This window comes from Aquarana catesbeiana, linkage group LG13, assembly GCF_042186555.1.
Source record: "Aquarana catesbeiana isolate 2022-GZ linkage group LG13, ASM4218655v1, whole genome shotgun sequence".
NCBI lineage: Eukaryota > Metazoa > Chordata > Amphibia > Anura > Ranidae > Aquarana > Aquarana catesbeiana.
The window spans coordinates 237,808,733-237,825,386 of NC_133336.1; the positions used below are offsets into that span (position 1 = coordinate 237,808,733).

At 56.7% G+C, this 16,654-nt stretch overlaps 1 protein-coding gene across 5 annotated transcripts in view; it reads left to right on the top strand.

Annotated features, from left to right (window-relative positions):
* Window positions 1-16,654, top strand: part of IGSF9 (immunoglobulin superfamily member 9) — a 125,422-nt gene that overhangs the window by 56,534 nt on the left and 52,234 nt on the right. For all 5 annotated transcript variants that reach the window (XM_073609612.1, XM_073609610.1, XM_073609613.1 and 2 more), the window contains 2 exons: window positions 1,688-1,840; window positions 16,495-16,646. In XM_073609612.1, the coding sequence (XP_073465713.1) occupies window positions 1,688-1,840; window positions 16,495-16,646 (305 nt within the window). The remainder of the gene's footprint in view (window positions 1-1,687; window positions 1,841-16,494; window positions 16,647-16,654) is intronic.

A 16,654-nucleotide genomic window follows, 5' to 3' on the forward strand; every position in this document is an offset into this window, starting at 1 on the left:
GGTTGGCCTCTACTCCTCGTCCACCAGACCGGGGCTGTATGGGGAATACAGGACCTTAAAAAAGTATTCATACCCCTTGAAATTTTCCACATTTTGTCATGTTACAACCAAAAACATAAATGTATTTAATTGGGATTTTATGTGATAGACCAACACAAAGTGGCACATAATTGTGAAGTGGAAGGGAAATGATAAATGGTTTTCTAAATTTTTTACAAATAAATATGTGAAAAGTGTGGGGGGTACATTTGTATTCAGCCCTCTTCACTCTGATACCCCCAACTAAAATCTAGTGGAACCAATTGCCTTCAGAAGTCACCTAATTACTAAATAGAGTCCACCTGTGATATAATTTAATCTCAGTATAAATACAGCTGTTCTGTGAAGCCCTCTGAGGTTTGTTGGAGATCCTTAGTGAACAAACAGCATCATGAAGGCCAAGGAACACACCAGGCAAGGTCAGGGATAAAGTTGTGGAAAAGTATAAAGCAGGGTTAGGTTATAAAAAAAATATCCCAAGCTTTGAACATCTCACAGAGCTCTGTTCAATCCATCATCTGAAAATGGAAAGAGTATGGGACAACTGCAAACCTACCAAGACATGGCCGTCCACCTAAACTGACCGGCCGGGCAAGGAGAGCATTCATCAGAGAAGAGCCAAGAGGTCCATGGTAACTCTGGAGGAGCTGCAGAGATCCACAGCTCAGGTGGGAGAATCTGTCCACAGGACAACTATTAGTCGTGTTCTCCACAAATCTGACCTTTATGGAAGAGTGACAAGAAGAAAGACATTGGTGAAAGAAAGCCATAAGAAGTCCTGTTTGCAATTTGTGAGAAGCCATGTGGAGGACACAGCAAACATGTGGAAGAAGGTGCTCTGGTCAGATGAGACCAAAATTCAACTTTTTGGCTTAAAAGCAAAACGCTATGTGTGGCGGAAAACTAACACTGTACATCACCCTGAACACACCATCCCAACCGTGAAACATGGTGGTGGCAGCATCATGTGGTGGGGATGCTTTTTTTCAGCAGGGACAGGGAAGCTGGTCAGAGTTGATGGGAAGATGGATGGAGACAAATACAGGAAAATCTTAGAAGAAAACCTGTTAGAGTCTACAAAAGACTTGAGACTGGGGCGGAGGTTCACCTTCCAGCAGGACAACGACCCGAAACATACAGCCAGAGCTACAATGGAATGGTTTAGATCAAAGCATATTGTTAGAATGGCCCAGTCACAGTCCAGACCTAAATCACATTGAGAATCTGTGGCAAGACTTGAAAATTGCTGTTCACAGACGTTCTCCATCCAATCTGACAGAGCTTGAGCTATTTTGCTTTTTTTTTTTTTTTTTTTTTGTGATAATGGTCACCAGGACAAATAGAGGGGTGAATCTCCCTAATGGGGGACACAGACAGCAATAAAAATCTGTCAGGGGTTCTAATTCCTCTCCACTCTCTATCCAAAACAGGGGGGGAAAAAAAAGTTTGCCTTTTAGTTATACTATATTTAGTATTGAAAATACATTTGTTGTTTTTGAAAAAGTTATATAACTGATCTGCTCACCACACACCTCACAATCTGATTGTACAATCTCCTTTAGATGTATCACACGGGTCCCCCTGATTGGATAGATTAGGTGGATCCCTTTAGTCACATTGTATTTTTTTTTCTTCCCGTTCTCGGCAGGCCGGACACGTATCGAGGAAGGCGCCTCCCTGCGTATAGACCAGCTGCGATCCGATGACCAGGGATGGTACGAGTGTAGGGTGCTGTTCCTGGACCGTCACCACGGAGACGAAGACTTCAAGAACGGGACGTGGATCCATCTGACCGTCAACTGTAAGTTGCCCCTCCCCCCAAAAAAACGGGAAAATCCAGACATTTATCCTCTGTAGGGAAACTGACTTTTTTTTAATGTTCCCGGTCATACACTGATTGAGGGTCTTTGAGGGGGAAAACATGATCATTGAAGATCTGTCTAAAGCTGGCCATACATGATACAATCTGATTGTACAATCTCCTTTTAGATTTACTAATAAGAGGACAGGAAAGGCTCTTGCACTAGATAGCTGATGGGAGATCTAAAGCAGATTGTACAATCAGATTGTAGAGTGAAGGAGTCTCCAATCTATGGCCGACTACAAGAATTTATCCGGAATATCCTTTAATGTGCACAAATTGTGGATGGCAGAGACTGCCTATGGGTTCTGCTGATATAAGGGAGGATTCTGACGTAAGGGGGGACTCTGAGAGGGCAGACTGAGGGCAGACTTTGATGGGGGATCTGGTGTATGGGGAGACTGATGGAGCTTAAAATAAGGGGGGACTCTGATGGTGACCCTGATATATGGGGGGACTCTGATGGAGACCCTGATATAAGGGTGGACTCTGATGGAGACCTTGATATAAGGGGGGACTCTGATGGGGACCCTGATATAAGGGGGACTCTGACAGGGACTCTGAGAACCTGATATATGGGGGGACTCTGATGGAGACCCTGATATAAGGGGGACTCTGATGGAGACCCTGATATAAGGGGGACTCTGATGGAGACCCTGATATATGGGGGGACTCTGATGGAGACCCTGATATAAGGGGGATTTTGATATATGGGGGGGCTCTGATGGAGACCATAAAATAAGGGGGGACTCTGACGGTGACCCTGATATATGGGGGGACTCTGATGGAGACCCTGATATAAGGGTGGACTCTGATATATGGGGGGGCTCTGATGGAGACCCTAAAATAAGGGGGGACTCTAATGGAGACCCTGATATAAGGGGGGACTCTGATGGAGACCCTGATATATGGGGGGACTCTGATGGAGACCCTGATATATAGGGGGGACTCTGATGGAGACCCTGATATATGGGGGAGACTCTGATGGAGACCCTGATATATGGGGGGACTCTGATGGAGACCTTGATATAAGGGGGGACTCTGATGGGGACCCTGATATAAGGGGGACTCTGAGACCCTGATATATGGGGGTACTCTGATGGAGACCCCGATATATGGGGTACTCTGATGGAGACCCTGATATAAGCGGGTACTCTGATGGAGACCCTGATATATGGGGGGACTCTGATGGAGACCCTGATATAAGGGGGACTCTGATATATGGGGGGGGGCTCTGATGGAGACCATAAAATAAGGGGGGACTCTGACGGTGACCCTGATATATGGGGGGACTCTGATGGAGACCTTGATATAAGGGCAGACTCTGATATATGGGGGGGCTCTGATGGAGACCCTAAAATAACGGGGGACTCTAATGGAGACCCTGATATAAGGGGGGACTCTGATGGAGACCCTGATATATGGGGGGGGACTCTGATGGAGACCCTAATATATGGGGGGGACTCTGATGGAGACCCTAATATATGGGGGGGACTCTGATGGAGACCCTGATATATGGGGGGACTCTAATGGAGACCTTGATATAAGGGGGGGACTCTAATGGAGACCTTGATATAAGGGGGGGACTCTAATGGAGACCCTGATATATGGGGGGACTCTGATGGAGACCTTGATATAAGGGGGGACTCTAATGGAGACCCTGATATATGGGGGGACTCTGATGGAGACCTTGATATAAGGGCGGACTCTGATATATGGGGGGGCTCTGATGGAGACCCTGATATATAGGGGGACTCTGATGATGACCTTGATATAAGGGGGGACTCTAATGGAGACCCTGATATATGGGGGGACTCTGATGGAGACCCTGATATAAGGGCGGACTCTGATATATGGGGGGGCTCTGATGGAGACCCTAAAATAAGGGGGGACTCTAATGGAGACCCTGATATATGGGGGGACTCTGATGGAGACCTTGATATAAGGGGGGACTCTGATGGGGACCCTGATATAAGGGGGACTCTGACAGGGACTCTGAGACCCTGATATATGGGGGTACTCTGATGGAGACCCCGATATATGGGGGGACTCCGATGGAGACCTTGATATAAGGGGGGACTCTGATGGGGACCCTGATATAAGGGGGACTCTGACAGGGACTCTGAGACCCTGATATATGGGGGTACTCTGATGGAGACCCTGATATATGGGGGGGACTCTGATGGAGACCTTGATATATGGGGGGACTCTGATGGAGACCCTGATATAAGGGCGGACTCTGATATATGGGGGGGCTCTGATGGAGACCCTAAAATAAGGGGGGACTCTGATGGAGACCCTGATATATGGGGGGACTCTGATGGAGACCCTGATATATAGGGGGGACTCTGATGGAGACCCTGATATATGGGGGGGACTCTGATGGAGACCCTGATATATGGGGGGACTCTGATGGAGACCTTGATATAAGGGGGGACTCTGATGGGGACCCTGATATAAGGGGGACTCTGAGACCCTGATATATGGGGGTACTCTGATGGAGACCCTGATATAAGGGGGACTCTGATATATGGGGGGGGCTCTGATGGAGACCATAAAATAAGGTGGGACTCTGATGGTGACCCTGATATATGGGGGGACTCTGATGGAGACCTTGATATAAGGGCGGACTCTGATATATGGGGGGGCTCTGATGGAGACCCTAAAATAACGGGGGACTCTAATGGAGACCCTGATATAAGGGGGGACTCTGATGGAGACCCTGATATATGGGGGGGCTCTGATGGAGACCATAAAATAAGGGGGGACTCTAATGGAGACCCTGATATATGGGGGGACTCTGATGGAGACCTTGATATAAGGGGGGACTCTAATGGAGACCCTGATATATGGGGGGACTCTGATGGAGACCCTGATATATGGGGGGACTCTGATGGAGACCCTGATATATGGGGGGGGGACTCTGATGGAGACCCTGATATATGGGGGGGACTCTGATGGAGACCCTGATATATGGGGGACTCTGATGGAGACCCTGATATATGGGGGGGACTCTGATGGAGACCCTGATATATGGGGGGGACTCTGACGGTGACCCTGATATATGGGGGGGGGGACTCTGATGGAGACCCTGATATATGGGGGACTCTGATGGAGACCTTGATATATGGGGGGGGGGACTCTGATGGAGACCCTGATATATGGGGGGACTCTGATGGAGACCCTGATATAAGGGGGACTCTGATATATGGGGGGGCTCTGATGGAGACCATAAAATAAGGGGGGACTCTAATGGAGACCCTGATATATGGGGGGACTCTGATGGAGACCTTGATATAAGGGGGGACTCTGATGGAGACCATAAAATAAGGGGGGGACTCTGATGGAGACCCTGAAATATGGGGGGACTCTGATGGAGACCCTGATATAAGGGGGACTCTGATATATGGGGGGGGGGCTCTGATGTAGACCATAAAATAAGGGGGGACTCTAATGGAGACCCTGATATATGGGGGGACTCTGATGGGGACCCTGATATAAGGGGGACTCTGATGGGGACCCTGATATAAGGGGGACTCTGATGGGGACCCTGATATAAGGGGGACTCTGACAGGGACTCTGAGACCCTGATATAAGCGGGTACTCTGATGGAGACCCTGATATATGGGGGACTCTGATGGAGACCTTGATATATGGGGGGACTCTGATGGAGACCCTGATATAAGGGCGGACTCTGATATATGGGGGGGCTCTGATGGAGACCCTAAAATATGGGGGGACTCTAATGGAGACCCTGATATATGGGGCGACTCTGATGGAGACCCTGATATATGGGGGGACTCTGATGGAGACCCTGATATATAGGGGGGACTCTGATGGAGACCCTGATATATGGGGGGACTCTGATGGAGACCTTGATATAAGGGGGGACTCTGATTGGGACCCTGATATAAGGGGGACTCTGAGACCCTGATATATGGGGGTACTCTGATGGAGACCCTGATATAAGGGGGACTCTGATATATGGGGGGGCTCTGATGGAGACCATAAAATAAGGTGGGACTCTGACGGTGACCCTGATATATGGGGGGACTCTGATGGAGACCTGATATAAGGGCAGACTCTGATATATGGGGGGGCTCTGATGGAGACCCTAAAATAACGGGGGACTCTAATGGAGACCCTGATATAAGGGGGGACTCTGATGGAGACCCTGATATATGGGGGGGCTCTGATGGAGACCATAAAATAAGGGAGGACTCTAATGGAGACCCTGATATATGGGGGGACTCTGATGGAGACCCTGATATATGGGGGGACTCTGATGGAGACCCTGATATATGGGGGGACTCTGATGGAGACCCTGATATATGGGGGGACTCTGATGGAGACCCTGATATATGGGGGGGGACTCTGATGGAGACGCTGATATATGGGGGGGACTCTGATGGAGACCCTGATATATGGGGGGACTCTGATGGAGACCCTGATATATGGGGGGGACTCTGACGGTTACCCTGATATATGGGGGGGGACTCTGATGGAGACCCTGATATATGGGGGGGGACTCTGATGGAGACCCTGATATATGGGGGGGACTCTGATGGAGACCCTGATATAAGGGGGACTCTGATGGAGACCATAAAATAAGGGGGGGACTCTGATGGAGACCCTGAAATATGGGGGGACTCTGATGGAGACCCTGATATAAGGGGGACTCTGATATATGGGGGGGCTCTGATGGAGACCATAAAATAAGGGGGGACTCTAATGGAGACCCTGATATATGGGGGGACTCTGATGGGGACCCTGATATAAGGGGGACTCTGACAGGGACTCTGAGACCCTGATATAAGGGCGGACTATGATATATGGGGGGGCTCTGATGGAGACCCTGATATATGGGGGGGACTCTGACGGTGACCCTGATATATGGGGGGGACTCTGATGGAGACCCTGATATATGGGGGACTCTGATATATGGGGGGGCTCTGATGGAGACTCTTATGTCTCCCCTACACCAATACCCTGTGGGCCCCATGTGGTCGGAGATGTTATGTGTTCCCCGGTTGGGGTCAGTGACGGATCCTCGATGGGCACAGATGGAGGATTGAGGTCAGCAGAGGCAGCCTCTGGTCTCTGCTATCTGATGGAGATTGTACAATCAGATTGTATGGTGTGTGGCCAGACAAGCTTCCTAATACCAAAAGATTGTTGGAGGAATGGGCAGAGATCTGTGTGTGTCCATCCTTTGTCAGGGTGTCAGGCACTGGCGTGTAGGTGTTGGGGGTACTATAGATTGGGGGCCGCTGCCAACCAGACTGAATGAGGGGCTTGTCTGTGCCCAGCCGATGGCGGTGCCAGCACCTCGAGAGTCCGCCTGTAATAATGTCCCCCGACTGCGAGGAGTGACCCCGGGGGACCCCTGACAGACCTGTGTGGGTGGTGCAGAGTGGGGGGGGGGGGTAGAAGTGCCGTAACCACCGGCAGCCAATCAGAATTTTTAATCAGGTCATACGATGATTGAGGGTCAATCAGAAATTATTACTGGTGAACTGTGCCAACCTAGTGTGCTCTGTATTATGTGTGCTCTGTGCTGAGTATACGGCGTGTGCTCTGTGCTCCTCCAATGGTGTGCGGTGATTTCTGGCCTGGCTGTAGGTTGTCAGGCGTCCCGTGTGACCGGCGGGGATTATCGTCTCTCCTGCTGTCCTCCTGATATGTTCCATTCATACAGCGAAACTTCATCAGGGGCCCCCGAGGAGCCGACACCGACCTCACCGCAGTGTGTGTAATCCTGGACAAGGGGGGTCTTAGGAGGACAGCAGGGGGCGCTCCAGACTACTACCCCCTCATTTACCTCCCCTGTCCCAGGACACACCCCCCTCTTCTGTCACATCAAATATAAAGCTCTCCTTCCCGCACACTAATTGAGATCAGTAATGAGGCTCCTGGTGACCTCTGACCCCTGAGCACGCAACCCCCCCTCCCCCACCCAAAAAAGGAGTCTTCGCTAATTGGCACTTTGCACCCCCCTGCAGACCTCCTGATTGGTGGTAGATTTCCTGTCCCTGTTGGCAATGAGTGCGTCGCCCTCGCAATTGGCTGACGCAGGTTCACCGCAAAAAGATTTCCTGCAATCAAAAAAAAAAAGGAATGCGGGAAAATTGTTTTATGTGAATCCAAAACGACGGTCACTGATTGGCTGGTGAAGTGAAGAGGGAAATGAAAGGGACAGAAGAAGACGCTGAGAGGTTCATGAAATCATCAGATACACAGCGACTGTGCGACCGACCGACCCCCCCCCTACCAACCCCCCCTCACCGACTGACCCCCCCACCAACCCCCCCTCACCGACTGACCCCCCCTACCAACCCCCCCCTCACCGACTGACCCCCCCCACCAACCCCCCCTCACCGACTGACCCCCCCTACCAACCCCCCCTCACCAACTACCCCCCCTACCAACCACCGCTCACCAACTGACCCCCCCCACCGACTGACCCCCCCCACCGACCGACCCCCCCCTACCAACCCCCCCCCACGATCGCCCCCCCCTACCAACCCCCCCTCACCGACTGACCCCTCCTACCAACCCCCCCTCACCGACCGACCCCCCCCCAACTGCTGACCCCCTCTCACCGAACGACTGCCGACCCACCCCCCCCCTCACTGAAAGACCCCCCCCCTCACCGACCAACCCCCCCGCCTCACCGACCGATCCGCCGCCCCCCCCCCCACGACCTACCGCCGCCTCCCCCCTTACCAACCACCCCCTCCTCACTGACTGACCCCCCCTCCTCACCGACCGATCCGCCGCCTCCCCCCCTCCTCACCTAACACCGCCACCTCCTCTTCGACCGCCGCCCCCCCTCACCAACCGCCCCCCCTCACCGACTGACCTCACGACCGATCCGCCACCCCCCCACCGACCTACCGCCGCCCCTCCTCCTCACTGACCGCCACCCCCCCTCACCGACTGACCCCCCCCCACCGACCGCCCCCCCCCCTCCTCACCGACCGCCGCCCACGACCTACCGCTGCCTCCCCCCTTACCAACCACCCCCCCCTCACTGACTGACCCCCCTGCCTCACCGACCGATCCGCCGCCTCCCCCCCCTCCTCACCTAACACCGCCACCTCCTCTCCGACCGCCGCCCCCCCTCACCGACTGACCTCACGACCGATCCGCCACCCCCCCCACCGACCTACCACCGCCCCTCCTCCTCACTGACCGCCACCCCCCCTTCACCGACTGACCCCCCCCACCGACCTACCGCCGCCCCTCCTCCTCACTGACCGCCACCCCCCCCCTCACCGACTGACCTCCCCCACCGACCGCCCCCCCCCTCCTCACCGACCGCCGCCCCGCCCACGACCTACCGCCGCCTCCCCCCTTACCAACCACCCCCCCTCACCGACTGACCTCACGACCGATCCGCCACCCCCCCACCGACCTACCGCCGCCCCTCCTCCTCACTGACCGCCACCCCCCCTCACCGACGGCCCCCCCCCTCCTCACCGACTGCCGCCCCCGCCCACGACCTACCGCTGCCTCCCCCCTTACCAACCACCCCCCCTCACTGACTGACCCCCCCGCCTCACCGACCGATCCGCCGCCTCCCCCCCTCCTCACCTAACACCGCCACCTCCTCTCCGACCGCCGCCCCCCCTCACCAACCGCCCCCCCTCACCGACTGACCTCACGACCGATCCGCCACCCCCCCCACCGACCTACCGCCGCCCCTCCTCCTCACTGACCGCCACCCCCCCCCTCACCGACTGACCCCCCCCACCGACCTACCGCCGCCCCTCCTCCTCACTGACCGCCACCCCCCCCCTCACCGACCGACCCCCCCCCACCGACCGCCCCCCCCCCTCCTCACCGACCGCCGCCCCCGCCCACGACCTACCGCCGCCTCCCCCCCTTACCAACCACCCCCCCCTCACTGATTGACCCCCCCGCCTCACCGACCGATCCGCCGCCTCCCCCCCTCCTCACCTAACACCGCCACCTCCTCTCCGACCGCCCCCCCTCACCAACCGCCCCCCCTCACCGACTGACCTCACGACCGATCCGCCACCCCCCCCACCGACCTACCACCGCCCCTCCTCCTCACTGACCGCCACCCCCCCTTCACCGACTGACCCCCCCCACCGACCTACCGCCGCCCCTCCTCCTCACTGACCGCCACCCCCCCTCACCGACTGACCTCCCCCACCGACCGCCCCCCCCCTCCTCACCGACCGCCGCCCCGCCCACGACCTACCGCCGCCTCCCCCCTTACCAACCACCCCCCCTCACCGACTGACCTCACGACCGATCCGCCACCCCCCCCACCGACCTACCACCGCCCCTCCTCCTCACTGACCGCCACCCCCCCTTCACCGACTGACCCCCCCCACCGACCTACCGCCGCCCCTCCTCCTCACTGACCGCCACCCCCCCTCACCGACTGACCTCCCCCACCGACCGCCCCCCCCTCCTCACCGACCGCCGCCCCGCCCACGACCTACCGCCGCCTCCCCCCTTACCAACCACCCCCCCTCACCGACTGACCTCACGACCGATCCGCCACCCCCCCACCGACCTACCGCCGCCCCTCCTCCTCACTGACCGCCACCCCCCCTCACCGACGGCCCCCCCCCTCCTCACCGACTGCCGCCCCCCGCCCACGACCTACCGCTGCCTCCCCCCTTACCAACCACCCCCCCTCACTGACTGACCCCCCCGCCTCACCGACCGATCCGCCGCCTCCCCCCCTCCTCACCTAACACCGCCACCTCCTCTCCGACCGCCGCCCCCCCTCACCAACCGCCCCCCCTCACCGACTGACCTCACGACCGATCCGCCACCCCCCCCCACCGACCTACCGCCGCCCCTCCTCCTCACTGACCGCCACCCCCCCCCCTCACCGACTGACCCCCCCACCGACCTACCGCCGCCCCTCCTCCTCACTGACCGCCACCCCCCCCCTCACCGACCGACCCCCCCCCACCGACCGCCCCCCCCCTCCTCACCGACCGCGCCCCCCGCCCACGACCTACCGCCGCCTCCCCCCTTACCAACCACCCCCCCCTCACTGATTGACCCCCCCCGCCTCACCGACCGATCCGCCGCCTCCCCCCCCTCCTCACCTAACACCGCCACCTCCTCTCCGACCGCCCCCCCTCACCAACCGCCCCCCCCCTCACCCGACTGACCTCACGACCGATCCGCCACCCCCCCCCACCGACCTACCGCCACCCCTCCTCCTCACTGACCGCCACCCCCCCTCACCGACTGACCCCCCCCACCGACCTACCGCCGCCCCTCCTCCTCACTGACCGCCACCCCCCCCCTCACCGACTGACCTCCCCCACCGACCGCCCCCCCCTCCTCACCGACCGCCGCCCCGCCCACGACCTACCGCCGCCTCCCCCCTTACCAACCACCCCCCCTCACCGACTGACCTCACGACCGATCCGCCACCCCCCCACCGACCTACCGCCGCCCCTCCTCCTCACTGACCGCCACCCCCCCCTCACCGACGGCCCCCCCCCTCCTCACCGACTGCCGCCCCCGCCCACGACCTACCGCTGCCCTCCCCCCTTACCAACCACCCCCCCTCACTGACTGACCCCCCCGCCTCACCGACCGATCCGCCGCCTCCCCCCCTCCTCACCTAACACCGCCACCTCCTCTCCGACCGCCGCCCCCCCTCACCAACCGCCCCCCCTCACCGACTGACCTCACGACCGATCCGCCACCCCCCCCACCGACCTACCGCCGCCCCTCCTCCTCACTGACCGCCACCCCCCCCTCACCGACTGACCCCCCCACCGACCTACCGCCGCCCCTCCTCCTCACTGACCGCCACCCCCCCCTCACCGACCGACCCCCCCCCCACCGACCGCCCCCCCCTCCTCACCGACCGCCGCCCCCGCCCACGACCTACCGCCGCCTCCCCCCTTACCAACCACCCCCCCCTCACTGATTGACCCCCCCGCCTCACCGACCGATCCGCCGCCTCCCCCCCTCCTCACCTAACACCGCCACCTCCTCTCCGACCGCCCCCCCTCACCAACCGCCCCCCCTCACCGACTGACCTCACGACCGATCCGCCACCCCCCCCACCGACCTACCGCCGCCCCTCCTCCTCACTGACCGCCACCCCCCCCTCACCGACTGACCCCCCCCACCGACCTACCGCCGCCCCTCCTCCTCACTGACCGCCACCCCCCCTCACCGACTGACCCCCCCCCCCCGACCGCCCCCCCCCTCCTCACCGACCGCCGCCCCCGCCCACGACCTACCGCCGCCTCCCCCCTTACCAACCACCCCCCCCCCACCGACTGACCTCACGACCGATCCGCCACCCCCCCACCAACCTACCGCCGCCCCTCCTCCTCACTGACCGCCACCCCCCCCTCACCGACTGACCCCCCCACCGACCGCCCCCCCCCCTCCTCACCGACCGCCGCCCCCGCCCACGACCTACCGCCGCCTCCCCCCTTACCAACCACCCCCCCCTCACTGACTGACCCCCCCCCGCCTCACCGACCGATCCGCCGCCTCCCCCCCTCCTCACCTAACACCGCCACCTCCTCTCCGACCGCCGCCCCCCCCTCACCAACCGCCCCCCCTCACCGACTGACCTCACGACCGATCCGCCACCCCCCCCACCGACCTACCGCCGCCCCTCCTCCTCACTGACCGCCACCCCCCCCCTCACCGACTGACCCCCCCCCCACCGACCTACCGCCGCCCCTCCTCCTCACTGACCGCCACCCCCCCTCACCGACTGACCCCCCCACCGACCGCCGCCCCCCCTCCTCACCGACTGCCGCCCCTCCTCCTCACCTACCGCCCCCCCTCCTCACCGACCGACGCCCCCCCTCACCGTCCAACCCCCCCATGCCAACCGTCCGAAACCCCCCACCGACCAACCCCCCCCCCCCCCACGACCCCATCAGAGTCCCCCCTTTCATCGGGGTCCCCGTCAGAGTCCCCCCAGTCTTACACCAGCAGAGACTCTAGGTAGCCTCTGTGGACCATAATCCTCAGTCTGTGCACATTGGGGATATGTCGGATGAATTCTTGTAGTCGGCCATAGATTGGGACTCCTGCACCTTACAATCTGATTGTACAATCTGAATCTGCTGTAGATCTCCCATCAGCTATGCAGTGCCAGGGCCTGTCTGATCGGATACAGTAGGGGTGTCCTTATATTAAACAATTTTGATAAATATAAAGGCCCCTCCCACCAGTCGTGATCTGCCTGCATTGCATAGAGAAGCACAGAGACCCGGTGATGACATCACAGAGATTAAAATAATGTCATGGAAACAGAGAAGTTTTATTACCAAAAAAATGTCATTATCACATTGGTGGAGGATGGGAGGAGGGGGGGGGATGAAGCATTGTATTTCATGGGATGATCCGGGCGGAGTTCCTCTCTTGCAATGTGTGCGATCCGCCTCTGTGCAAACACTTTCCACCGAGGAAGCCACGCCCCCTGCGCTGACATCTGTTAACCCTTTCCCCTGCATGCTGACCCTGTGGGTGTTAGAGAGACAACGAGCCCACCAGCAGGAGGGATCGCCTCTCCTTCCATGTCTGTAATTATCAAACAGCGACCGGCGCCCCCCTCAGGGGTGGAAAGTTCTGTGCTGGGGGGGGGGAAACTTTTCATGTCGTTTTTATTCTTTATATTCCCAATCCAGAGATAAAACACAAATGTGAGGAGGGGGGGGAGGGGGGGCACATAGGACGGCTCACCGAAAATCACCGCCGAAAAATTCCAACCGTGCCGGAGGGCTAAAAATGTTCTCCTCTCCTGAAATACTCTGCACTGCTGGAGGACTCTTCTCCTTCTTCTACATCTCTCCTCTCCTGAAATACTCTGCTCTGCTGGAGGCAACTCTTCTCCTTCTCTATAACTCTCCTCTCCTGAAATACTCTGCACTGCTGGAGGACTCTACTCCTTCCTCTATAACTCTCCTCTCCTGAAATACTCTGCACTGCTGAGGACTCTGCGCTTTCCTCTATGACTCTCCTCTCCTGAAATACTCTGCACTGCTGGAGGAATTAGCTCCTTCCTCTATAACCTCTCCTCTCCTGAAATACTCTGCACTGCTGGAGGACTCTGCTCCTTCCTCTATAACTCTCCTCTCCTGAAATACTCTGCACTGCTGGGGGACTCTGCCTCCTTCCTCTATAACTCTCCTCTCCTGAAATACTCTGCTCTGCTGGGGGACTCTGCTCCTTCCTCTATAACTCTCCTCTCCTGAAATACTCTGCACTGCTGGAGGACTCTGCGCTTTCCTCTATGACTCTCCTCTCCTGAAATACTCTGCACTGCTGGAGGAATTAGCTCCTTCCTCTATAACTCTCCTCTCCTGAAATACTCTGCACTGCTGGAGGACTCTGCTCCTTCCTCTATGACTCTCCTCTCCTGAAATACTCTGCACTGCTGGAGGACTCTGCTCCTTCCTCTACAACTCTCCTCTCCTGAAATACTCTGCACTGCTGGATGACTCTGCTCCTTCTTCTACAACTCTTCTCTCCTGAAATACTCTGCACTGCTGGAGGACTCTTCTCCTTCCTCTATAACTCTCCTCTCCCGAAATACTCTGCTCTGCTAGAGGACTCGGCTCCTCTTCTACAACTCTCCTCTCCTGAAATACTCTGCACTGCTGATGACTCTGCTCCTTCTTCTACAACTCTCCTCTCCTGAAATACTCTGCACTACTGGAGGGACTCTTCTCCTTCCTCTATAACTCTCCTTTCTTGAAATACTCTGCACTGTTGGAGGACTCTTCTCTTTCCTCTAACTCTCCTCTCCTGAAATACTCTGCACTGCTGGAGGACTCTGCTACTTCCTCTATAACTCTCCTCTCCTGAAATACTCTGCACTGCTGGAGGACTCTTCTCCTTCCTCTATAACTCTCCTCTCCTCAAATACTCTGCACTGCTGGAGGACTCTGCTCCTTCCCTCTATAACTCTCCTCTCCTCAAATACTCTGCACTGCTGGAGGACTCTGCTCCTTCCTCTATACCTCTCCTCTCCTGAAATACTCTGCACTGCTGGAGGACTCTGCTCCTTTTTCTATCTAACTCTCCTCTCCTGAAATACTCTGCACTGCTGGGGGTCTCTTCTCCGGTCCCGGCACCATATTAGACATAGAATCTTCTATGTTGTGTACAGAAAGTGACTGTTTGGCTTTTCTATAGAAGGTAACATTGTAGTGAACAGACGCCGTTCCGGCACACAATGGCTCCGGCTCTCACCTATCAGGATTGCCCGGTTTGTCCAGCTCGATGGGGGTTCAGTTAGTTCCTCAAACATTATTCTTAGTTGACATCAGTTCTATGTTTCCTCATCTCACATTTCTCTGTTTGCGATTAAACAATCCACCTGACTCCTCTCCATTATCAGGAACAAATGTTTGTCGAAAACCGCACCTTCCTACATGAAGAAATGGCTGAGTAGTGCAGAAACCCTCCCATCCTCCTCTCGCCATTGTTCTCCAATAGAGTTGCATGAATTATGACATTATTTATTGTCCCCTGTGATGCTTCGTACTAGTTTAAACGTTCTCTTTCTCCACGTATTTTTAGCCCTTATGATGGGAGTGATTTATGGCCGAAACGCGTAGGAACTATTTGAACCTTCAGTATAATAAATTTTGTATCTGAGGTTTCAGTCTTTGATCCTTCTAGATGTCCTCTCATATGACTGTATAGGGATTTCCTACAACATCCATTGGTGGACGCCCTTCTGTCCGCAGAAGGCCCCGCCCAACTGGCCATTGTACATCCACATCACTTCTGAGATAAGCGGTGCCCAATTCCTTTGCCAGCAGTTAGCTTGTCCCTCCCTCCCTCCTCTGTTTGTTTTTTTCATGGACCCAGTGGCCAATCCCATTGTCTGAGGGTCATCAGACCATATGTATGTTTGGATAGGAAGATGGTTGGAACGGTGGAGAGCACAGGGGCAGAGGGTCATTGGTGACCCATGGTTGGAAAGGTGGAAAGCACAGGAGAAGGGGGACATTGGTGACCCATGGTTGGAAAGGTGGAAAATGCAGGAGAAGCAGGATGCTGGTGACCCATGGTTGGAAAGGTGGAAAGAACAGGAGGAAGGGGGATGTTGGTGACTCATGGTTGGAAAAGTGGAAAGCACAGAAGTGGGAAGTTGGTGACCCATGGTTGGAAAGGTAGAAAGCACAGGAGAAGGGAGACGGTGACCCATGGTTGGAAAGGTGGAAAGCACAGGAGAAGGGGGACATTGGTGACCCATGGTTGGAAAGGTGGAAAACACAGGAGAAGCGGGATGCTGGTGACCCATGGTTGGAAAGATGGAACGCACAGGAGGAAGGGGATGTTGGCGACCCATGGTTGGAAAGGTGGAAAGCACAGGAGGAGGGAGATGTTGGTGACTCATGGTTGGAAAGGTGGAAAACACAGAAGTGGGATGCTGGTGACCCATGGTTGAAAAGGTGGAAAGCACAGGAGAAAGGGGACATTGGTGGCCCTAGTGCTCCTTGTTTGCCATGACACTGTTTTGTCATGTCAGGGTTTGGTACAGGGTACGGTTAATTAACTGATACCAAGTCAACACTAATCACTCATAACTTTTCTCTTTACAGCCCCGCCTGCTTTCCGTGAGACGCCACCAATGACCGTGGAAGTGCGTGTTGGAGACACATTGACGCTCACCTGCCTGGCTTATGGAAACCCACAACCAGTGGTCTCCTGGAAGAGGGAGAACGTGGTTATGGAGAGCACAGACAAGGTCCAGGTGAGGAA